Raw genomic sequence first — 26,214 nt, forward strand, 5'->3', positions numbered from 1 at the left:
TCTATCTATCTATCTATCTATCTATCTATCTACCTATCTGTCTGTCTGTCTGTCTGTCTATCTAATATAGAGCCATTCATTATCTATCTATCTATCTATCTATCTATCTATCTATCTATCTATCTATCTATGTATCTGTCTGTCTGTCTATCTATCTATCTATCTATCTATCTCTGTCTGTCTGTCTGCCTGCCTGCCTGCCTGCCTACCTACCTACCTGTCTGTCTGTCTGATCCCAATTACACCAAGTCTAATCAAATTAACAATCCATTTAAGATTCTAAAAGAATGACCTAACAATACAAGAAGTCAGTAACAATACAGAATTTAAAATCAATCTATGGTAGTTGTTTAAAAATATATACAGAGTGTGTCTAATTTGGGATGAAAGAGTCCAGAGTAAAAAAGTCCAAGGAGAACCCGTTCAAGAAAGGCCAGAAGGTGCAGGTTTCCTAATTGCTGGCTGTTTACTCAGGTCTTCTTATTGCTGGCAGGTTAATCAGTGTTTTCTCACACAGTTCACATTCTGAGTTCTCTTTTTTTCAGTTCATTTTCTTATTTTATATATTGATTAAAACAGTTCAGAGTTTTGATCATTAAAATGGCTTATTTTTATACTGATTCAACTGACGTGCCTGGTGTTACGTATTTCCATGCTTGTCCTGAGAAGAAAGCAGTGCAAGCTCTTAAGTGTGAGGAGTTTTCAATTTACTTTAAACAGGTTCCATTATTGTCGAAGTTAAGATACCAGTTAAGTATTTTTGAAATTTACTGATGTGTTAAGAGCTTAAATGAGTACTCGACCCAGAAATATTACAGTAAAACCTTGATTATCTGTCACTCGATTAGCCGTCATTGTCTATTAACCGTTAGGACCAAAGAAAATAAACTGTGCATGCCAGCACCTAATGTATTACTACTGACGTGCGGTACGCTGCGAGCTCTGCACATTAGAGCAGTTCTCTGCGGTGCTAGTGTGTAGTGTTCTTCCCCAGCAGCACGCGTCATACAGCATTTTGAAATCACAGTGATCGTTTCTATGTTCTAAAATATGGGTTTATGAGATCTGCAAATCATTGCATTCTGTTTTTATTTACATTTTACACAGTGTCCCAACTTTTTTGGAATTGAGGTTGTATTTATAATTGACTTTCCTTTTGCCCATGTGTAGCACTTTTTTGCAAGTGTCCAAATCTTCTTGAATTGTTTTGATGCCTCTTCGGTGTCTGTCATCTCCTGGGTATTAAAACCAACCAACACCTAAATAAACAATAATGGCATCATAATTAAACAAATATTAACATTCATAAATACACTTCAGATGAATGTATAATCAAAAGACTTGAATTTCTCATGAATAAGAATCCTTAACTAGAGGTACTTAGAATTAAGAAACACAGGAAAGAGGTCAGAAAAAAATGTAAAATAATCCCAGTTAATAACACCGGGAGGCAGTGTTTCATATGTTTTACATCTTTTACATTTGTTTTTTTTTTTTTTTTTGGATTATTTCCAACTTTTCTGGTGACCCCATTGTCTGTTTTGTTTTTATGATCAGCACTATTGTGTATTTGTATGTGCATAGATGGTCCATATTTTGCATAGTCTCTAAGCACCTGGCCCTCCACACAATATCTTAAATCCTCATGCTTCAGTTATATAAGATTGCAGCACACAGCTTCTAGCCTCCAAAGTTTTGGATTTGTAAATAAATGATAAACTTGATAAACTATGTGTAGCGTTAGTTAGAGGTAGTTAATACAAAGTAATTGCTTCTGGTTTGGTACATCAGGCATTGACAGTTGTGTCATTTTGTCTCTTTGATATTTTGCCTCTGGCGCCCTGTCCAGTTTTAGCACCTACTTTGCACCCTGTGTTAGCTGGGATAGGCTGTTGCACCCCCCACACCCTTGTTCAGGTTTAAGCGGGTTAGAAAATGACTGCCCTATGCTTACTCAAAAAGCACAATATCTTTCATCTCCTTCTTACCGTATATACTCGCTTATAAGTCGGGTCTTGAAACCCGAAAAATCAAACATAAAATCAGACCCCGACTTATATGCCCGTTCAAAATTAAGTCACTTATTATTATTATTTTTTTTTTTTGTCTTCTTGCTTTTTCCAGTCTCGCATCAGTTTTTTCAGGCACATCGAATTTTGTTTCAGCAGCGCAGTTACCAATTTCTTTTGCCACTTCAATGACTTTTGATTTAAAACCAGCTTAATATTTTCTTCTGATCGAATGCTCCATTTTAAATAAGGGATGCTCTTACAAAAAAGGTGTATGAGGGTGTGAGATACAAACAACATAAGTTCAGGTTTTACCGTGTGGTCATGTACGCCCAATACATAGGAAAAAAAGACAGCGTGCTCCATGGTTACTATCACAGGTGGACGTTAGCATATCATAATCTCTTTGACAAATAGCTTGAGTTTTCCACATTCAACCTATACGACCAACATTATAAAATACTGGAAATTATACAGCAAAATCAAGCCCAGACTTATCCATGGGAGAACTTAAACGAGTATATACGGTAATTTCCCTTCTCTTTAAGCTTATGGACAGCTTTCTCCTATAAGTATTCATAACACTTACGGCTGTCTGTTCACCCATGCAGAATTCTTCAACTATAGGAATAATCCATTCTTTGACTTGAGCTCTGAAAGAAGGACCTCCTTACCATAGATTTTGTTTATGTGGGATTACTTTAATCACAAAGGAATACAAGACTACAGTCAGACACAGTTCTGAAGATGAGCCCAGATATCTGGTTCAGGGTTTAGTATAGTAACTGCTACAGCATGTTTATAACTGTAAGTGCTGTCCAAATTTTGAAATCAGTAACAAAAAAACACTCAGCTCTGATATTTTTTAAGTGGATACAAAAAAATAGGAATAGAAAATGAGCTCCACAAAGTTCAAGTCAAAGCAGCATCCTTGCACTGCTCACATTTCCAAAGTCAAATGACAGATGGTCCTGACCTGGCCTCTGAGCCAGAAACAGAACATTTAGTTTACAAGAAGTCATACTTTTTTCCTTGCAGTGCTTATTAACAGCGTTTATTTTTATTCAGCATTGAATTACAGTGGATTTTATTTTAGACAACTTTGCAAAGATCTGTTTTCACTTTAATCAATGACAAAAAAAGCCAGATTAAATACACTGTGGTTCACTGTATAATAATGTTTCCACCACTTTTAGATTTAAGCCAAAATAAAACAAAAAACATATACATTTAAACTCCATCAGTCCTTGACCTTAAACCAAAATTAAAGTTTGTTTTTCTTGTCCGTCTTTATTTAAACATCTACAGTACCAGTGCTAAGCCTTTGTTATTTACTTATTTAGCTGACTACCACATTTGAGACCAGTTGGTGACATTTCTTCTTGTTTTTCCAATTAGAACACAGGCAGGTGAAGAGACTTGGCCAAAGTCATGTAGTGTCAGTAGTGGGATTTGAACCCTCAGGGTTTGAAAGTCTTTCCGTTATTGTTTTTGTGCTGGTCCCAGTGCTTTTCTTGCAATTCACTGACTATAAGTAACTAAAGGGAGATTCACTCGAAAGAGGCCCCGAATATTCTGTTGTAACTCCTGTTACGATGAAGCAATCTGAACCAAAAAAAATACGCTATGTACCTTGACGTATGTGTAATCAATTGCATTACATGCGATGCTGGAAGAGGTTTCCAGACACATTTCGATGAAGCACTCCATTTTCCGGAATGTATCAGCAAGCGTCTCAGGGGGAATAGCGGCAATTTCATGTTGGATGTTTTACTTCAAATCTTCCACAGTGCGGGGCTTGTTCCGATAGACTTTTCCTTTGACCATACCCCTAAGGAAGAAGTCTGGTAGTGTCAGATCTGGTGACCGTGGTGGCCAAAGCCCCTTTGAAATTACCCTGTTGCCGAAGAAGGACTCATATTCTGCCATGCTGCTTGCTGATGTGTGACATGTTGCTCCATTTTGCTAGAAGTAACCTTCCGTTAACTCACAATCATCCAGTTGATTCTCACATCACTTAAACGAATTGGTGACCAATAGGTTTGTAGCATGAAGATGCGCTGCTCAATACTGTACACCGCCATCCTAATGAGAAGTCGAGTGACTGAGTGAAGGGGTACGGGCAGTATGCACCCAGAAGTTGCAAACGCCACCTCATTGCTCCGACGTAGGGGCATCCCGTCTTGTTCGTAGCTCCATATACTGAGGAGCACATTGCACATTATTTCGGTCAGATTGCTTTGTCCTGTCGAGAGTTTTTACAGAATATTCGCGGCCTCTTTCAAGTGAATCTCCCTGTACTTTATGTTTGTAATTTACTGCACAACCACCAACACTACACCTAAACAAGCTTTATCTGTGTAATCAATGCTTTTGTCTCTTATCAGCTACTCATGCAATGGACACTTTGGCCAGTCAGGCTCAAGGTGCGGGTTTCCTCAGTGTGGAAGCAGTAACCAAGCATACTTCTGAAGGAAGTCAAGCCAGCGAAGGGAAGGTGGGTCCGCACTCTGCAGTCTCCGGACGAAATAAAGTTAGTACGGCTGGTACCAAAGGAAGAACGGAGCACTCCTTGATTCAAAAGCAACATTCATCTGAACCTACTGCTGCTTCGCAGGTAATCTGTCAGTGTAGCCATTGTATAAGCCCAAAGCCCCATTTGTGGTTTCAGTTCATGCATCAGTTTAGAAGCACTCCAATAAACAAAAGGGTGGCATGATTGTGCTGCAAAGTTTTATTTTCACAATACTGTATGAGGAACAAAGTTAATCTGAACCCCTGATTATCAATCACTTAAACTGTCAACCACCTTATCACAACTCACACACACTGAAGGAAAAATAAATACTTGTCATAGATAAAAATGAGCAGTATTAATGTGACAGATAACATGTGCAGTATTTAGAGGCCAACAACTAATACACACATTATGCAATACGTTTAAAAAAGAAAATATTTCCTCCTCTGCTCACACTTGTTTTAAGAGATTTTCTAAATCTTGTAGCTTTGGATTACTTCAGTTTACATTTAACGCCCGCTACTCAGCCCACTCAATCCAGTTCAAGGTTGGGACAGCTGGTGTTTATCCCAACAGCTTTGGGCTCAAATCGGAGCCATTACTAGAGTGGATTCTAGTTCACCATTCAGCTCGCTCACACACTCAAACCCACTCACACACATCAGGTGACATTTTCTGGGATGTGAAAAGAAACTACCGATGTGAGGAAAGCATGTGAACTTGACGATGGTAGATCATGGAACTGAGAAGCAGCAACACTGACCACTGTCCCAGCGTATTGTCTGGCAGATTCTAGCAACATTAATGATTCAGTTAAATTTGTTCTGTTTGTATTGTTTTCTAATGGATTTGCCACTGATATCCTCAGAGTGCTTTTACACATATAGGCGTAGGTAAAATTACACGAAAAATGTCATTCGGTTAAAGCAGAAGCATCATATATTTTAGGTTACTTTTTAAATTAGGTTACGAAGGCTCCTAATAGTAGGATTAGTTAACAATAATAAGTAAATAATGAAATAAAGATATCCACTGAGGCCCCATGATCCTTGGAAAAGGGCAAGTCTTCAGGGTCAAATCAGTTGGCTGGCCAGTCCATACCTGGACATTTTAAGCTGTACTTTGGTACACAGTGGTGTCCAGCATTGTGCTGGGATATAGCAAAGATCTCATTGTGGAGAGGTCCATGTCTCCCATCCAATCTGTGGTCCTATTCTGAAGAAATTAGATGAAATAACTTGGTGAAAACCACAAAAATAGTGTGCTCCATCAAAGGGCCAATGCAAAAGAAAGTGATTGCTACTTGGTAGTGGTTTGAACTAGGAGGAAGGTGTCTTACTGAAGCTCAAATGCTGCTGCTTTGCTACACCCAGACTTACACAAATGCTGCTGCTGAGCAGTGACAAGTACAACATTTAAAATTGTGACCCTTATCTGTGTTAAGACAATAAAATAAGTTTTAAAGGTTGATGTAGAGTTTCAATAGCCAGGCTTCCTCTCATAGTCTGATTTGTTCTCACTGATCTTTGAGGTCTTTTTCAGTTTTGGTTTTCATGTGTGTTTTGTACTGTGGGTTCACAATATTTTTGCATTATGCTCATGAAACACGTGTATTGAGTTGAAATTTCATTTTGTCCTGCCAGTCATGAGCATCTAAAGTGGTTTAGCTACACTGTAGCACAGACCCAGTCCACCTGCGTTTGTCTTCAGCCGAATTCTCTAAGGTCCCTGCTGGCAACAGAGCTGGAGAGCGACTGAGAGACTGAGATAAAGAGCAAGCCAAGAGGTGCGCACGTAATCAAGAAACTGCAACAAGTGTCTGCATTTTAAAATTCCAAAATGCAGTTGTCTAAAACCAGGGAGCAAAACTGTAAGTAAAGTCTAAACCGGAATTGTCAAAAGCCAAAAGGACGAGTTGTCACCAGAATCGAGACACTAAAGCTGCCAACTGAGCTTGGAAATGCAATGCTATGAATCCTTAACCAGAAGCCTTTACACACTGTGAACACAAGACTGAGGCTCTGCAGGGTTTAATTTGTAATCTTTGACACTCTACTCAGTGCTGCATGGAGTTATAAAGTGACATGGCATATAATGCATCATGGGAGGCAGCTCTTCGCCACAGTGGCGTGTGTCCCAGCAAACCACTAACAAAATGCTGAAGCTGCAAAATGGAGACGGCCTGCACTTAAAACTAAACAGCAAAAATGTAAATGACCCAAACTAAATAAAACATGCATGTTGAAACTCTCAAATGATAGCGTATACAGCAGGGGAAGGGAAAAATATATTTAACACTCAAAAAGATTTCAGACAAGGTGTCCCAATTCATTTGTTTTGTTAAGTAAGTTGTTATGATGGCGTATGCTGTTAAAGTAAAGACTGGTTGGTTAGTTGATCGATTGATTGATTACAGAGTACTTGATTGATTCATTCATTCATTACAGAGTACAAGCGCTACAGTTACCACTATGCTGCCCCAACGAAGACTAAGCATCAGCGTCAGTGTGGCCGGAGAGACAGGACTTCTTAGCTGTGTGCTTCCTGATGACCTTTTGATTGAGATTCTGGCAGAAAGACTTCAGGTATGAAAGAAGAAGACGCTTAAACTATGAAATGTGAAATAAAACACCGTCTTGTTTTGTTGTTATACTAACTGGCTCTGTTATTTTTTGAAATAATTATTATTCAAAGAATTATTGAATGCTGAGTTTCATGGAGTGTCTTCAGCACATTTTGTTGTACTTGCTAGATTCTCTTTTTATTTGATTGAGTTTTTGTTTTAGTATTCAGTTTTGTTTTTTAAATATAAGATATTTAAATGTTCCCTTTTCTCCAACCAAAATAATATATTTGGCACATACATTACTTACTTTAAAAAAAGGGCAGTGTATTTTGTCGGAGACCTTGCATGTCCTTATTTTATGTAATCTTGTTATGGCCAGGCTGTGACATTGACAATATGCACATCTGTCCTTGCTAAGTTTATATGGAGGTGGCACCGGGGTGCTGAACAAGTCGTGTCATACGTGATTTATATTGTAAAATAGGTCAGAATGACATTGCTGATGTAGAAAACCATGGCCATGTCAGTGATGAAATGTCCTCCTCCCCTTCTTATGCATTGAAAAGAAAGTAGGACAGGAGAACTTGCTCTTTTTGATGAGAAAATCTTGGGGTTGGGGCCAACAAACCCCAGCAGGATCCAGTATGTCTGGTGGTCAAAAGATGCCACTTTTGAGATGGCCACATAGACCAAGAGTTGCACCAGCACCAGCTATTGTTCAAAACCTGTTAGCCCAACTGGTATTAATCGGAATAGTGGACTTGACCCACACAAAAAGCATCACCTCTGATATGCCATTATTATGATCTTCGTGTTTCACTGCTTAGTTTTAAATGCAAGCAAGCTGATTAAGCAGAATATAAAATTCTTAGCCGCTGTGTTGAGAACAGACCTTATACCTAAAGCCATGTGTTTACACTTTAATACTCAAATGAAGTTTAAGGATGTTTGGTAATGATTATTAACAAGTCTGTAACAAATGCCGTTTTCTGTTTCTTGACAGTTAAACGATTGCCATCGAGGAGTTGTCTTTGACGGCCTGGAGACTCTTTACTCTCGCTCTCCATCAAGTGCACTCTATGTTGTCTTGAAAGCTATTAACAACCGCAAGTACATCTACATGGTTGAGCTCAAACAAGACTATGTTTCTTTCAAAGCCAGAGAAAAGGCCAAGAAAGAGGAGGAAGGTAAGAGAAGAGAAAAAGCAGAATCATGAGTTCTCGTCACGTTTTGAGATATAAGAGTATACTAGATTCTGCTTCAGTCTCTAAGACATCTGTTCCATTCTATTTTATTTATAAGACATGATATTATCAATTATCCATCCATCCATTATCCAACCCACTATATTCTAACTACAGGGTCACGGGGGTCTGCTGGAGCCAATCCCAGCCAGCTCAGGGTGCAAGGCAGGAAACATACCCCGGGCAGGGTGCCAGCCCACTGCAAGGCACACACACACACACACACACAGGACAATTTAGAATCGCCAATGCACCTAACCTGTATGTCTTTGGACTGTGGGAGTAAACCGGAGTACCCAGAGGAAACACACGCAGACACGGGGAGAACAGAGTTAGTTACAGGTATTATTTAGATTTGTCAATGGCAATTAGAGTAAATTCACTTAATGGGAATGAACAATAAAAACTTTAATGGAAAGCTCCACACAAAAATGACATTTTTATATTGTAATGGAGCTGACAAGTTACATCAGTCAGGGATTGGTTACCCAAGTATGAGCTGGCATTACATCACCAGTGACAAGGGCGCCTACATAAATGACAAGTTTGCAAAGTCTCATGCTTTTCCAACTAGTGCAGCAAAAGACAAACAGACCTTGTAAGGCTAACCTGCCACCTCAAAGAGCCACGTAAAGAACAGAGAATCCATCCATTCATCCATTGTGGCTCTCTGTGCCTACACTACAACATGTTAGATGTCACATGTACTTTGTAGCGATGGCCAAGAAAAAAATGTTTTCATGCTGAACAGATATAACAAAGTTTCTGGTATAATCCGTGTCTATGATAAACAACACTGGACAGCAAACAATGTCAAAAAGTCAGTGAAATATCTCAAATCACTCCTGTCACATAATTAGCATGTCAAGTCATTCAGTCATATGCTCACAACATCCCAAACACATATATTTTTACAAGGTCTGGGCAAGTTAACACTTTATTACCTCTTTAACACATCAATTTATTTATATTATTATATATTATTATATAATTTTATCGCGCATTAATGCAATTTTTTAATGCAATTTTTGTTATTATTATTATTATTATTTTGAAAGCCTCAATCTCACTAGCAATCGATTGAGATCAGTGATCTTCTTGTTACAGCACTTTTCAATACGCCTTTGCTAGAAGGAAAGTTAGCTTTGTTGATTTGACATCGATTCCCTTCACGTGCATGAGTAGCGAAGAGCAAACCACTTCTAAAGTGGCATGAAGAGGGATACCAAAGTGAATGCTCAAAGCAAGATCTGTGGATGACTTTTTTCATATTATCGCTGAATTGGATTTGTCGGACTCAGATTTGTCGGATTTTGATGCAAGTGATCTGGAGATCGAAAATGAAAGTGAGGTACTGGCATCAGCTGATCGGTCCCCAACTGATCATGGTGCTAAACATGTTCGTGTAGCTGATGCACCTATGACAATGTTCGCCTGGGAGGACACACACTTACAAACTATATTGCATCTCTCTGCAACTGCCACAAAGACAACCAGACAGCCAGCCAACAGCAGGCACAACAGGCAGCAACAGACTTTTTATGTTGATTTCTGTGTGAAACCATTGCTTTGTGCGCTTTTCAGAAAACTGAGGTTTTTGGAAAAAATATCAGCCCTCAAAGAGTTGCCACTGAACATAGACTGTTTATGCTTCTGTCTGATAAAAGAAAATGTTTCTGCTGATATCTGTTCAGATAAAAAAGAAACATGCAATATTTAGAAATGTTAACTTGCTGTTGCTCGGAAGGTGCCTGTTATAATGTTCTGATCGTGGCTCTGGACTCTGAGGGTAACTTGTTTTTCTATAACAAACTAGATAAATCGTTAATGCCCTGGCAGTGGCAAATAGCTTTAGTTTTATATTTGATTTTAGTACATTAATGTTTAAGTTGAGATTTACAAGACATATTTTAGTTGCTACTATGTAAAGGGAATACTGCTGTTTAAAAAGCACCTTATTTGTTTAAAGTGTTTGCAAACCAAATACACTTAATACACTACTTTTGAGTTCATTATTGAATTTTGTGCATAACAATGTGGTTAATCGCAGACAATCATGCGATTAATCATGATTAAAAATGTTAATTGTTGCCCAGCACTAATTTTTACTAAAATATTGTTAACTCTTTTAGGGCTAATTATTTTTTTTTTCCTTTTGTCCCAGGGCTGAATATTTTTCCAAAAAACTGTTTTCTAAAATACACACAAAGTAATGGTTTTACACATAAATCAACGTAAAATACTTTATGACAAATGTCACTCTGTCACTCTACCGTATGTACAATCACATACTTATTACGTACCTGTTTGTCTTATCACTCTTAAGCTGAAAGGCACTTTCTCTTGGAGTAGCCGAGTGGCTGGTAATCTGTAGTGTCCCCTGGCACGCCGTGTCATTTGATTAAGTTATTGTAGCCAGCTTGCCCCCTACGGATCTACATCTGTGTAGTCCTCCCAGGTTGAGTGTTGCTGTAGACGCGTCATCTATACGAGAGTGTTCAGCACTACGATCAGCTGGGAACCAATCATCTGGGGACTTTTGTTTTCGATCTCCACATTACTTGCATCAAAATTGGAATTTGATAAGTCAGTGTTTGATTCAGCAATGATATGCAAAAATAAATAAATAATACACACTTGAGTATTTTGCATTGCCCATTTGCTTCGCTGTCTCACCCGATGTTCCTGCCATTCTAGACGTTGTTGACTCTACGCTACTCACACACATGCAGGGTTTCGACTTCAGTCAATGAGTCTGACTGTCCCAAGAGCAAAGATTGCCTCCCTATAACATAATGGTGAGTTTTATTGATGTTTACAGCTTTTATTGATCGCACTTTGCTGCTCTCTCAGCACCTTGTGTTGACATAAGTCGACATTCATTCTAAAAGAGTTAAATAAACCACTTCTGGAAAACGCTCTCATGAAGAAAAATGAAATGTATTCATACACTGCTGAGTATTTAAATTGTAGACCCAAATGCCTGCCTCATTCATTGATCCGGAGTCCAGTCACTGCTGGGCTGTCCCTTAGAGATAAGGTGAGAAGCACAGACATCTTGAAGAGTCTCAAAGTAGAGCCACTGACCCTTTGCATCAAGAGGAGCCAACTAAGGATGGTTCGGGTATCTGATATGGATGGCCTGGGACCAGATGGGAGGAGAACCCGGGGAAGAGCCAGGGAATGCTGGGAACACCTTGGGATCTTATAGTATGAGTTGACAAGTGTGGCTGGGGAAAGGGATGTGCGGGTCTCACTGGTGCCACCATATCCTGGAAGAAAGTGAGTGTATTATGTGACACGTGTAGCATGAGATTTTTCCATGAACGTATTTAATGTTGTTTGCTGTTGTCCAGCGTTGGTCACCATACATACTTGTTGTATCAGAAACTTTGTTATCTTTGTTCTATATGAAAACAGGAGATTCATTTTTTTTGGCCATTACTGCAAACTACATGTCATAAGTAACATATAAAAAAAATATCATTTTTCGGTAGAGTGCTCATTTAATTCGTAACGTTTAGTTTGTTTTTTATATTAGACACATGCATGCCTTTTATAATGTGAGTGTCTGAATATTTATACAAATATGAGGTGTAAATATGAAGAGCAAAATAAAAGTAATGTGAAAGTAAAAGAGGACAAGTTTGATCCTCATGAGGTAGAATCAAAATGTAATCCCAAATCAAATATTTTAAACATGGTGGCTTTGTTTAGACTACTGAGCTTAAAGACAAAAGTAAAGTCCCCAAGGCACTACAAAGTGTAAATGATGATTCAGCAGTAAATCATGGCAGGCAGTATGGTGTAGCAGTTGAGGCTCTGGGCTGCTGGCTCAGTCCTCTTCTGTGATGCTCTGAAAATCGCTTAACATGCCTGTGCGCCACTTGTTAAAAATACATGGGAGCATTTGAACTAAATCTCCAAACCTGTTAAATGTCTTGAAATAATATTTCACTGTAGAGAAGAGTTACATAAAACATACATTTCCTGTTATTTAATAGTTTGGTGTCAGATTTGAAAGGAAATTATAATGTCTGAATATTTAATGTTCTTTCTTGCCTTTTCATCATGTTGTCTCATTCTTATACTATCCTAAAAGAATGAGGAATTTTCTTCTTAGAATTTGGTAAGAAGCTAAGCCTTTTGTTTTATCAGAGCAAATTCTGAAAGAAAAAATTCAGGCAGAAAAGGTCAGAATTTCTGAAATGGATGAGGAGGAGTATGATGCACTTTCAGAAGAGGAGAGAGCCAAAATTGATCAAAAACACCTTGAGGGGCTACGGGAGCGGAAACGCAGGTAAGCAGCCCTATAGAATATTTGTACAAAGAATATTTGTAAGAATTACTGGTGTTGTATGTGAAGAGTATTGCATTGTACTGTATGCATCTTTGAAAGACGTCCATCTTCTGAATACATTTACGCGTGGGAATTGTTGGCTTTTAGAGAGCTGGAAAGACTGGCAAAAGAGCAGGAGGAGAAGAGACTACAGGAAGAGCTGGAGAGGCAGAGGATGGAGGAGGAAATGATGAGGAAGAAGAACAGAAAGGGGAAGAAGGAGTCACTGCTGAAAGAGGAGATGGCCTCTGGCAAAAAGAGTCAGCTTGGTGGGAAACAGGTGTGACAGTCAGGCACTCATTATGTCACTTTTCTTATAGTGCTTACATTATGCTTTGTTCAAATTTCATTCAGAAACATTGATGTTTATTACCTGCCTTCTTGTGGAAATACACTGTATATACAATAACTTAATTAGGAAGTCACCTTGTAGTGTCCCTAAACTAAGAATGAACACAAGGAGACCAAAACGCCAAAGCTAAAGGATTTATTACAGAAAAAATAAATCACAGGAAGGAATGAGTGACAAAGGAGCAAAATACAACGACAAAAGTAAAGAGTCAAAACAAACACTTTATGCCTCTTTTCAAAGTGCTTCTTGTGGCATATGGCATGCCCACTGTTCAGCCATAAGTGCTCAACAGATCCCTGTCACCTTCTTTCCTCTTCTGCTTCTCCTCAGACCCTGGTCACATGGTCTCCTGTCTGGTATAAATGACCTATACACAACAGACCAGAAGCTGATGGTAGGTCTCACCCCAGGCAGCCTCACCCCAAACTCTACAGGCTGCCCTTGGTGTGGTGAGACCCAGAAAAGTAAACAAGCTTTTAAAGTCTAAGATACTATAAATATCCTTCAAAATATAGAAAAATTCTTTTCAAGGGAGAGGAACTGTTAACCTCTGGCTTGAAAAGATACCACAAAGCAAGTATCTTTATAAATGAAAAATACTCACTTGTGACTAAAAAAGAAGCAAAACTGGCACAAGGCAAAAAAGAGACAAAAAGGATTTACAAAAAAATAAAGCAACCCAGGGCAAACATACATAATCCATAAATCGAAAAAAACAAAAACAGAGGCAATAATATTCATAATAGCACTGAAACATTAATTGATGACTGAGGGACCCTTTCCCCATTCTTGTAATATATAGGCTGAGACCAGTCCTTCAGATATGACATCAGATTGGCCCCTCCCCTTGAGGAGTTCTACTCACAAAATATGAGAAACACAGGAGAACACATGCTATATAAGTAGTAAATAATAGATAAACAGACTATCAACCGAAATGGTCATAAGTAATGAAAACATAAAAACTATATATATGAATTAATCAAAATTGTCAAAAGATTTGAATAGTAACACAAACCAAGGGAGCCGTCAATTGCAGGGCCCAGTAATTTTTTAAACCTACACTCACACTGGATCAACATAGAATCGCCAATTAACCAAACATGCATGTCTTTGGTAATATGGGAGATAAGCCAGCTTAACTGTCTTTTTTTAGGTGCCAAGTTCGGCTGGAGGGCGTGTGGACAATAAAGGAGAGCATTCCATGGCAGATCGGAAGTTTTCAGTTTTGGAACATCCAGACAGCTTGCAGACTGAGCGCAGTGAAGCAGAAGAAATTAACAAAAAGAAGAGGCTGAAGGACAACAAAATCATGGCAATTGAAGAAGCTTCTACACCTTTGGGTGGCCCCGGATCATCGGAGGACACCGAAAAACAATATCCCTCAGAAAGTGAGAAGCAGCTTTTGCTGAGATTCAGACTATATGAGCAAACCCAAAAGAACATCTCTGAGACCCTTCAGCACTGGGATCGGGTACAAGGGATTCTAGCTTCTGCACTGAGTTTGGAGGAGAACATGCAGGACACAGAGGAGGCGAGCAACTTAGAACAACATCCAGTGCAGTCGGGCAAAAGAGGAAGAAAGGATAGGGAGCGGGAAAAAGAGCGACTGGAAAAGGAGAAAGAGAAAGAGCGCTTAGAGAAAGAGAAGACAGACAGGTTAAAAATGGAAGGAGATATTAAGATCCACCACTCTCCTGCCTCCAGTCCTTTTGCAGATGGAGAAAGTGGCAATACAGCCTTCAAAGAGGGGCTGCAAAAAGGCAGGTGGGATGTAGGTGTACCTCACATTGTTTTGTCAGTGACTGGTCAATCTGATCCCAGTGGCAAGAAGGTTCTGAGCAGCGGATGGCTACCCTCCCTCAATGAGGTAAGAGTTTAAAATATATTCCTCCTGTGTTATTCCACCCCAGAAAATATTTATTATTTTCATATCAGGATTCATTCCTTTCGTTATTGAATTGATCCATTTTTGAAACCACTGTGATAAGGAGAAGAAGAAATGATTTATGACCTGATTGCAATGCTCATTGATTTCAATGTTCTTATATTTTAGACAGTAGTACTTTCATGCCAATGTGTTTCGTGGGGTAAGGCAGGAGGGCTTGGCTCCAGTCAAATTCTATTGGTGAAATGCAATTTTGTAATAATTTGAATTGTATGATATCTTTGCAGGTATTAGATGGCTTGGGTCTGGGCCCAAGTGGCCCACCGATTCCACCTGCCTCTATATTTTCAGTAATACCGTATCCACTCAAACGTGCCCCCTTAAGTGGCCGGGACACCCTAAAACATTTTACTTTATTGATGCCATTATCAGAGGAGAATATTGAGGACAAGAAGGAGCTAGAGGCTGAAGTTGACACAATTACCTCCATCTCCTCAGTGAAGGTATCGTATTTCTTTCATAACACTTGTTTTACAAACTTATGTGACATGTATCATTTGGTTTCAGAGTTATGTTTTCTGTTTTTTATTTTATACTTTTCCTTTTCAGTTTCTCACTAAAGGGTGTGAACACCACAGAATGCGTTTCTGAACTTGTACTTTGCATAAGAAAATTACTTTGCCCTATTGATTTTGGTCTACATTTTTTCCAGCTCCATTTCGCTGTTCGTGATAGCTGCCATTTCTTAAGTTTGTTGTATACTCTTGATAGGGTGGTTGTCAACTTTGGATGACCGAAGGTCGTGACCTGTGACATCATCAGGTTAACAGTGTAAAGGTTAATGTCTCTCAGTTTCTGGCATCTGAATCTGGATAGCAACTAACAACTTTTCATTGGTGTGTGCTTTTTGTGTTTGATTTTCTGGTTCAGAAAAGTTTAACTTTTTCGGACTTGATTTTTGATTACGGTTGTTGGCTTTGTTAAAAGCGGTGGTGGACTATCAAAATTAGACATGACTCTTGTTTATCATTTCATCTTCTTAATGCTGTTTTCCTTTCCTTTCTGTCTGTTTCACCACAGACATAATAACTTTCAATGGAGTTTTTCAGTAGACATCCTTGGGTTCTGCCATTTCTGCTAGCTTTCTTTGCAGCAATATTTATAATTATGGATTAATTGATTAGTATCAAGCAAACGTAATGCAAATGTTGCTCAGTAAGAAGTCATCTGGGATCTGTTTTGAATCGCACAGGTTAGCTAAGGTACTGTAAACGCACCAAATTAGTTGTCTGCTTACTTTAGAATGTCACTGAGGAGTCGAATGTCATTTCAGTTAGTCAGCTGTGACAATGGAGAATATCTTCAGATTTGCTTCTTTGTTACCAGATTTACCAGATTCATTTCCCGTTTCATCACAAAATTGTGTGGTTCCATCCCAAAGGTATTATATGGTAATCATTTACATCAGTTTTATTTCAATTCTGGAAGCTATTTAGGAGGTTACAGAATGGTGAACACCAATGCCTCTCAGATCCATATATTGGCCTGGTGACATCCTGGTTGATTGGAGTTTCCATGCTTTTTCCATCATCTGTGAGATTTTTTTCTCCAGGTACTTCAGCTTTTACATATATTATATTTACAGCATATTTTAAACATATAAACTGAAAGCTCTAAATTGTGCCAGTGCATAAGAGCATGAACATGTGTACAAATGTGACCATTAGTGGACTGAACACGGTTTGGTTTCTGCTTTGTATCCAGTGCCGTTGGGACAGATTCCAACCCATCATGACTACAGAGTTAGATTAATCAGGTTCAATAAACTGATGGATGCAAATATTTAGTAACATTTTAGTAAGAACATTTTTTTAAATATTCTTTCATATTGTAAGTATACAAGCACAGAAGAGCATCTACAACTGGAACATCTGTTGCGATGGCACTGCTACTAGGAATGCAGCACAGATGTACCAAATACTGCTGTTTGCCTTGCTAAAGACCCTCATTACATTAAAAATGAGTGGCCACCCTGTAAGCATTTGGCTAAAGAAAAGAAAAGTGTGGCACAGCACATAAACCAATTGATGACTGAACAAAAATATTTTGCCCCCTCTTCATATAAAACTTGGACTGATGAAAAATATCATGAAAGTGATAAGCAAAGTATGTGAAGGATTTTCATATCTGAGACAAATGCTTTCACGAAAAACTCGTAACAAAATTAAGGATGACATTTTTGTTGGTCCACAAATCAGACATATCATCAATGACAAGTGGTTCAAAGATCTGCTAGTGGGGTTGGAGGAATTTGCATGGAAGGCATTCAAGGATATTGTTGAGAATCTCTTCTTAACTAAGAGTGCCAAACTGCGTCCATCTGGTTGACAACATGCCTAAAGCGTGAAGCAACACCCGTGCAGTACAATATGTCGATAAGGATCCAAACTCAGACTTCATCTCTGATGATCTTGCTGTAGTCAGGGACAAACATTGTGAAATATTTCACCAGGACTTTGCAATGATGAACAAGTGGTATCAGGGCTAGTGGAATCCATTAATGCTGGCTGACTATTGTTGGACAATGAAATGAGAAGCATCAGATGCTGGGAACAAATGAAAATCAACAGCAAAACATTTTAGCTCAATTGAACTAATGCAAAGTGTCAGCATCATTAGGCAAATAAATACTCTAAACTCAATAAAAGTTCATTTCATGTTTCATCAAATTACTTGGTGAGTCAGACACTCTGAGATGCTATTTATGTTACACCTAAAGCTCTCTATCATAATCACCAAAACTGTTTCAGGAAGCATAGCTTTTGAAAAGATTTGTTATGCAGTGTGATTAATGTTGTTAATCGATAGTAATACAGGAGCCCAAATTAAATATTCGGTTGCCAACCAGGCCAACCTGTTTACTTGTGTATGGTAGAAACAAAAATAACAGTCAAACGATAGCACTGTACTGTAATGAGCAAAAAAGTATAAGTAGCCATTGTCATTGACAAAGCTGGTGTAAGTAGTGGTCAGGTTTTAGGGTCGCAGCGCCATCTTGTGGGTTGCTCATCTCCTAAATGAGACACCTGCCTTTATGGCGCATGGACCAGAAGGGACGAGGCCAGTTTCCCTTACTCGCCACCTTCTCAGAACTGTGGGTGGTAAATGAGATAAGACAGCGGTATGTCTCCTGGTGTGGTAGTGCTTACCTCTGATGAGCCCAAGAGATGACACACATGCATGACATCAAATACATATTCATTACTGAGGTAATGCACGTTTTGTGCAAAGCTAAATTTGGCAATAGTCCCTATGCCATGACTCTGTCTGTAGTGATATTCCAGTGGGTATAATTCCAGAGTAGGTTGTTCTCTCCGTTTTCCCATTCAGAGTGATCAGACTGGTATCTGTTATACCTGCCCTGGTACTTAGATTAGAAAAGATTCACAAACAGTTACAAACACCAAAAGCCTCAGCAGCCAAAACACAATGCAGACATGTGGAAAACAGGTATGGCAAATTTGAAGAATAAATGACACATAAACAACCTGGGAACAAGGAAACGCATATGTTCATGCCTACTGTGTTCTCATATATCTTCCTTACATTGATTTCTCATATGACCAATTCTGATTATAGCACACATGTTGCGTTTACAGAGTGAAATTTCAGCACCTACCTTGTTATTTTATCGTTCTGTTTGTTCCTTTAGTATGGACTTTTTGCAGTTGTTGAAATGCTACGATTTTTTTTCCTATTCTTTTAAAGTGAAAGCCTTATTATTAAAAAAAATGTTTTGTCATAAGAATACACAGTCCTGTTAGGTTGTGGTGGGAGCACAACTATCAGAATCTTCAGTTCTGTTAGGAGAGCATGGCTTCTGTAGCCTCTTTGACTGCCACTGATCCAAAAACTAAGGAACTATTCTAAGAACTTTCACAGGTGTTTGCCAAGATATTTTATGTGCCTCACATTTTCTGCAGATAAAAAGACACCACAGTGAAGCACTGCCTGAGCTGGCAGTGACGAAATCAACAAAAACATACTTTAAAACAGGGGGCACTCTTGATGTTATGTGGCCTACTGAGCAGCAATCACACATGAATTTATTTATGTGGGAAGTGCTTTGATTACACTTTACAGTGGGGGCACCCAGGTGTTTCTTTTAGAAACAGGTAACTAACAGATGAACTTCTTTGTGATTCCAGGAGGATCAAGTGACCCCCACCAAAGGTCGAGCAAAGAAAGACAAACCCGAAGCAGGACGCGACAGTCAAAAGGAGAAGGAGAAACACCGTCCTTCAGGCACCAAGAAGAGTGTTCGAGGAAGCGAGACTCGCTCACCTCTGTTAGGAGCACTGACTCCGCTTTCGGATGCCGACCAAAGCAGTTACAATTTGGAGACACTCCAAGAAAAAGGAAATAGGTAAATACTGCGACGCCATCTCTTTTAAGCTCACAGTGTTAATGAAAAACAAAACATGTTTGTGAATCGCTAGGCTTTTTATATGTCATGCGTGTTCTGTATGTATACCGTACGCCTGTTTGCATGGCTAGACAGACAGACATGAAAGACACTGTTTAGTAGATAGATAGATAGAATGTCCTCAGCAAAGTTGCACATATGACGACATGCTGTATATCGGGGTAGGCAATGTCTGTTCTGTAGGGCCACAGTGGCTGCAGGTTTTTGTTGCAACCCAGTTTCTTAATGAGAGGTCAGTTATCGCTAATGAAGAACTTATTGCTCAAGTGACGTTTTTTCTGCTTCATTTTAGTGGTCTCGCTTGTTCAAGTTTGCCACCCTTAAAGCTTATAATATTAAACATCCTCATTTTTTTCACACAAGCACCCTGTCCAGGATTGTTTCCTACTTTTTCCTCAATGTTGGATGCTCTTTGTGACCCTGAAGTAGATTTGTGTTGTGTTTTATTATTTAAATTTTATATTTATATTCATTGTTACACATATAATGTACAGCACATGGAGTTTAAACACATGGTCCAGATCTCCTACAATCACCTGCTACTTTGAGGCACCAAAAATGTGTATAAACTTGCAGTGCTTAGTGGCATGCACTGATAAAAAACAATAAAGTACTTTACTGTCACTGTTTACATAAGGATTTAAATGAATTATCATAGAGACTGCAACTAACTTACTGCAAGTTGTAAAATTAAAGGAAAATGGATTATTACTGCCACAGTGTAATTGGTAACTAGAGAAGAATGGAGACTTTAGTCCTACATCTCTGGTATCTTTTTTTCCAGGTTGAATACTTTTCGTTGGATTGTCCCTGCCAACGGGGAGGTCTGTTTGAAAATCCACTTCACCTCCAATTCCGTGGGCCAGTTTGACCAGACGCTGAACTTTGAGTTACTGGGAACCAAACGGCGCTATCAGCTGTACTGCCGGGGCATCTGTGCCTACCCAGCAATTAGCAAAGACCCAAAGTAAGCTTTTATGTGTCCTTTGAAACATTTTGGGGGAAAATAAAATGGACTTTTTTTATGTAATGGAATTCCAGGTGATTATGATGGAATTACCTCATTGAAAGCAATCCAGGAGCTTGATGTGTGAATTTGCCATTCTTGAAGCACAGAGTACAGTGTTTTTCAAGTTCAATTGAATCTATTTTCAACTCCACTCAATTTTAACTTTATTATTCCATACTAGCTGATTACCCAGTGGCTTCGCTCACTGAGTGCAAGGGAAAAAAATAAAATGTAGTATATAAATTATTAAACAGTAAAACATTAACATATAATAAGTAAAGATACATTGAGCAGTACTGGAGTGCTTTCAGGTAAAGTACATTTTAAAGGCGCTATAACACAACAGGTAAGTAGCACTAACAGCAGCTTTAATGTATTTGGATCATCTCTCGGCCCCTTGTGAAAGGTGCTACATGACCACTATAGCATAGAAATTACATTTTCTATGTGATCCTGCAAATTTCTGCTTGACAACCTTGCACTACGTGCCTGTGATTTAAGAGAAAAATTATTCTGAGAAATGTGGGCGCTGCCCTTCCGTGCTTAACGGGCAGAAGGTCCAAACAATTCCCAAGTCCAAAACTTAACATGAAGAGGTCGGTACATCTTCTTAGATGTGAACCCTCCATCTTCTTAAAATAATTCATCACAAAAGCAACCTTGAATGTTGCAGGGTTTTAGTGACCCGAATTCACCTTAAGGGCCAATAAGTAGCCGTGCACCGCAATTTACCAAGAGAGTCATGCTTCAATGGCTCCGATTATACTGATTCGCAAAGATTTCCACTGTCCAAGGAGCCGATGGGGCACTTGAAGTGTCACAAATAGTGCTAGAAGAGAGGACGCTGCCTGAAACTATGAAGCTGTCAACCCGGCAGAGCAACCCGACATTCCGTGCCTTCCAGCGTCCACTTTGTTGTCACGACCCCTCACAGCTGAAGGCGGTCTTCTACAACTCGGCACAGTTGAAAAATAGAATGACGCAAAGCTGTTTTCTTAATCTCTTCTACTATCAAGTACTGCCAATTAAAAAAAAAGTTAGAATGTGGCAGTTTCCGCGACAGTCACTTGGACGAATAAATAAAACTTCTCTATCAGAACGCGCCTGGCGGCGGACAGTTCAGTGCTGGAGTCCAGAGAGGTGGTGCTGGGAGAGGGCATCGTGGGGCACACTTCTATGGGATAGATCGGCGTGTTTGTGTTTACTTCTTTTCAATATAAGTAAAATAACTCTCACACAAATAATAACAATTCGTAAAGGCGATATAAAAATGGTGTCCACAAACGAAGAGATTAGTTCCTATATTATAATATATTCTGTGGTCATACGTAATTTCCGTTTCGCATGGTCATACGCAATTTCCGTTTCATACACGAAAAGAATTTTATATATATAGATAAACCACGTGTTGTGTGTTGAGCTTGTCTGTGTTGGGGGTTAGGGTGGTTGTACACACCCGGGTTTCACAGTATACTAAAAAACATTACATTACACTATATGAATCTACATGTTTTTGTATTGCATGCTCAAAATCCTCACTTTGCAGTTTCTTTGGGTTGTGTAACATTTCCATTTGTGTCATTTCACTTTTTCAGAACGGTGTTTCCCAGCCGTAGAAAGGTAGCTTTGCCCAATGAAATAATCCAAAAGAAATACATTTTGGCATCTGAGGTATTTGAGTTTGGTCCATTGCTCTGTGGAAAATCAAGAGACAGGTAAGTGGTAAAACACTTAATACAATAAACAGTGAAATATTAAAAATGTTATTGGTTAGTAAACTGTTGTACATCAAGAATATTGGAAGCTTGGCATTTCCCTGTTCATTTTCTTTATTTTGGAATCTACTGAAAATATTTAAATAAATTGCACCATTTCATTGTTTCTTATGGGAGCCGGCATTTTGTTTATTCATTGTCTCCGTAACCATTTGAAATCAACATAGTGAGTGACATCAACTGGACGACACAATAAAAAGACCTGCCACTTTAGTTCATTGAGAACATACAAACTTCTTTGTAAATTATACCTTTTTTTCTTGCTCCAAAGATTTTTTGTTTGTCCATTTGTTCTCGTTTAAGTTGAGAAGCTCAGTTAGTGTTTCCCTAGTTACTGTATGAGTTTTGCTCGCCTTTCTATTTTGACTCTTTTCCTGCTCCGGTCATCACTTGCTGCTAGAGTACATTTTTCCCTAGCAGTACAGACATGGTTGGCCCTGTCACTATCATTGTGACATTGGTAAGTTCTCATTATGTTTGCATGCACATCCTTAACATTACAAGAAAAGATTAATTGAGGACAGGCCATTCAATTATTTCCTCTTATTATCAAGGTTCAGAGATCCCAGAGGTGCATCTTGCCCCTGTAGTTTTTTGTAACTTGTTCCAAGTATCTAAAGTAAGCTGTGTGTGACATACTTGATAATATTTGTGTAAAATTTGCATATAACCAATAGACTTCCATCTGTGTCCCTATGTTCTGGTTGAAGATCCTTCTTTAGAGAAACAGTTGACACCTACCTTTCTAATTTCCATCATAATTTTTTTTTGATTTTTTATCTTTTATCACATGGCATGTACTAGAAACTTGGAATTCTTCCAGTCAATCTTCTACTATGGAAGGTGACCAAAACAATGTACAGTGTGACAGCTCGTGGCACAAGATACAGTATTGTTGGGACACCAACGTAGTTGTCACCAATTACTTCAAAAATCCAACCAAAAGAAATGTGCAATGGTGCCGTAAATAACAGAAAATAAGCTGCCTCTTCACGGCCTCTTTAGATCACAGTGGGTCGCTCTTCTAGTCGATGAGACAAATGCCCTCAGTGGGTGGTTTCTCAGCACTGTGAAGCAAAAGGAAGACAACACAGTTAGTGGCAGCGCCTCCTCTCAGTCCGTGGGGGAATTACATACCAGGAAGGAACCCAGAGGGTGACCCTTGCTGTTACACACTGGCTTCCGCTTTAGATCCCAGAGATTTGTTCCTTAAGTTAAGTTGTGACAAAGTCCATGGAAAGTACTCCACAATGGACTGATGTCTCATCCAGAGGGGGCTTGAATGAGTAGTAAATAATGTAAAATAAGCCAGGCTCTTAACATGAATGCCTTTTTTTTAACTTTTTTTCTTTCCCATTCTATGAAAATAGAATTCATAACTGGATGAAGAAGATCCTTTTTTTTTTCCTTACACGTTTTGTGTTTGTGCTTGACAGATACAAGGAAGGCCGGTACCCGGAAAACATGGAGAAGTTCACTGTGCATAATAACTCCTCGCTGACTGCTGATGTCCTCTTCTGCCTTCACCAAGACACAAAGGCGACCACATTTCTATTGGACCCTCCTTCAATGTCCCTCAAACCTGATGAAAAGCAGGTAAAAGAACAAAGCCTGTGCTACACCAGCACTTCATCATCTAAACGCAGAAAAGATATTTCTAGTGACTTTGTTGTGTTTTCATATTTTAAATTTTATGCATAATGTCAGAACAGAATTCCAATATCCACCTTAAAAGTGCCTTCACTTTTGTAGTGTTCAACAATGCTGTCAGTGACATAAATCTTCAAAGTCTATAACTGGCAGAGTTTTTTAAATATTTTATGAGGATAATTGTTCGCATTTTTCAATTTCTTACTTCAGAGATTTAAAGGTGTCATTGCTGTGGTTAGAATAATTAGTGTTTATGGTCATGATCATTGCTTTCAAAAGCGAATGTTTTTATTTGTTGACAAATCTCTGACAAGTTGTAAAACTGTAAAAAGCGCACTCTTACATTTTTCTTTGACTGTTTTCTTTTGTCACCAAGATCTTTTTGGGATGGCAACTTTAAATTATTGCTGTATACTTGCCATTCTACGGAAATGATACGCCTATCTTAATAGTTATAAATTTAATTGAGATTAAAATATCATTAAGTATCTACCTACAGGTGTTTTTGTGTATTAACTGAACTAGTAAAAACTGCCATTGCAGCATCATGAAGCTGTCATTCAGTATCCTACAAATTTAGCACAAGAGATGCCATTGATTTGTAACACAACTGACTGCATACCCTGGGCTTTGAACACTATGTACTGCAGAAAGTCACTGAGTATTATGTCCACCATTAGGTAGATGGCACACTTAAACAAGATGCATCATGGTGTCTTGTGAGATGTCACTCCACACCTGTTTGATGTTCCTAGTCAGTAGAAACCATAGTTGTGGCCAAGTGGGAATAGAGTCTAGGCATCTTTCAGTAATGACTGTACATTTTTTTTTGGATTCCTGTCAGGACAATTGGTAGGACACCCAGTAGTTATGATGTTTCATAAAGTATCTCTAGAGAGGACCGCGATGCATGTTCACTGATTACAGGGCTAGAAATCAAAGGTTTTAATGGTGCCTATGAAGGGGAGGACAACTGGACTCATCACTGTATAGACATGCTGTTTAATGGTCATGGTGACCACAGTACCATCTGAGATGTATGATTACAGTATATGCTATTGGTCCCTAAAGTCTGAGGTTGGTGACTTAAGCCTCATGACAGTAATCTTTAGAAGAACCCTTCCTTAAGACCTTCAACATTGGCCTTCACAGAAATGAGACTGATCATTGAAAACAACGCAACACCACTGTGTCTTTTTTCCACAACAGTCAAGTCTTTGCTGTTTTTCCTGAGATGTCAAAGGCAGACATCATAATTGTGGAGAGCAGATGAATCTGCGCAGACACAACTAACCATCTGCACGATGGAAGTTAATGTTAAAGCAAAATAGATTTGTGTGATTTTTGCTTTACAGTCTGTAATCACCATCTGGTGTACGTTTCCAACTTTCATGTCCCTCTTCCTTCTTGATGGTCTTCTCTCTGGGTATGCGAGGGTCTGGACCGTCAGCTGCCAATGGTATCACAAATGTAACACAGTCTTGACATTCTATTCAATTTTTTGCAACCTTCATGCAAGCCGCTATTCTGACCCCATTCAAAGTCTAGAATCTTTTCTGTCTTCTAGGTATGATCTGTTGAGAGAACCTTAGATAAACAAACTTCAAACAAAGCTTATTATTTAATTTCAGAGATGAAAATTACACCATGACTTGACCTGTATTCCTTTGCAGGTACTGACTGTATGGGCTTTCCCAACCTCTCCTGGTCTGTTTGAAGATCGCATAGTGTGCTGTGTCAAAGAGAACCCAGAACCAGTTATTTTCAAAATATCTTGCCATGGTGTGCGACCTGAACTGGAACTTGACAGGAAGCAACTACACTTTGAGAAAATTCTCTTGCACAGGTGAGAAGAAGTCGAGTGGCTAAGTGCGCATGCCTCGATTTTAAATAGCTCTGCAGTTATTCGTGCATGGCCTGCACATTTACTACATTAAACTCCTCCATTCAGGCATGCTGGCATTTTGGTCTTCTTATGTAAATGAAGGCTACAACTGAAAAGATGTGTAGTAGTCCTTATTCTCGGTTTATCATAAAATATTTAAAATTACCCTGTATACACAATAAAACTGAAATCCACCAGAAAGGCTCATTTTAAAAAGTTATTTTAATGTACCTTGTCGTGAACTGAGCCAAGGTTCAAAGTTTCAAATTTAAGTGGCATCTTACAGTTTGCCTGTAAAATCCAGCGAGCGCCATGTGGTTTTATCTCCTTTTACATCTCATACTAGCTTTTTCCTTGTTATTTATTTGGAAAGTCCTTGCATCACATGTCTAGCTTTTGGTCCTTAACTGTCAAACAATAGGCCAATAAATCATTTGCACTCCTCTGAAGACTCCAGATGAGATTCAGACTAATTGCTGTAGCTTCTGGAAGC

At 38.9% G+C, this 26,214-nt stretch overlaps 1 protein-coding gene across 1 annotated transcript in view; it reads left to right on the forward strand.

Moving 5' to 3' along the window:
• hydin (HYDIN axonemal central pair apparatus protein) overlaps positions 1-26,214 on the forward strand; it is a 409,298-nt gene that overhangs the window by 307,874 nt on the left and 75,210 nt on the right. Inside the window, exons 40-51 of the mRNA XM_039762370.1 lie at positions 4,397-4,626; positions 6,975-7,112; positions 8,097-8,280; positions 12,496-12,637; positions 12,785-12,956; positions 14,185-14,898; positions 15,204-15,419; positions 19,125-19,342; positions 20,187-20,369; positions 22,007-22,126; positions 23,623-23,782; positions 25,510-25,682. Of these exons, the coding sequence (XP_039618304.1) occupies positions 4,397-4,626; positions 6,975-7,112; positions 8,097-8,280; positions 12,496-12,637; positions 12,785-12,956; positions 14,185-14,898; positions 15,204-15,419; positions 19,125-19,342; positions 20,187-20,369; positions 22,007-22,126; positions 23,623-23,782; positions 25,510-25,682 (2,650 nt within the window). The remainder of the gene's footprint in view (positions 1-4,396; positions 4,627-6,974; positions 7,113-8,096; positions 8,281-12,495; positions 12,638-12,784; positions 12,957-14,184; positions 14,899-15,203; positions 15,420-19,124; positions 19,343-20,186; positions 20,370-22,006; positions 22,127-23,622; positions 23,783-25,509; positions 25,683-26,214) is intronic.

The sequence above is a fragment of the Polypterus senegalus genome, chromosome 9 (genome assembly GCF_016835505.1).
Source record: "Polypterus senegalus isolate Bchr_013 chromosome 9, ASM1683550v1, whole genome shotgun sequence".
Lineage (NCBI taxonomy): Eukaryota > Metazoa > Chordata > Cladistia > Polypteriformes > Polypteridae > Polypterus > Polypterus senegalus.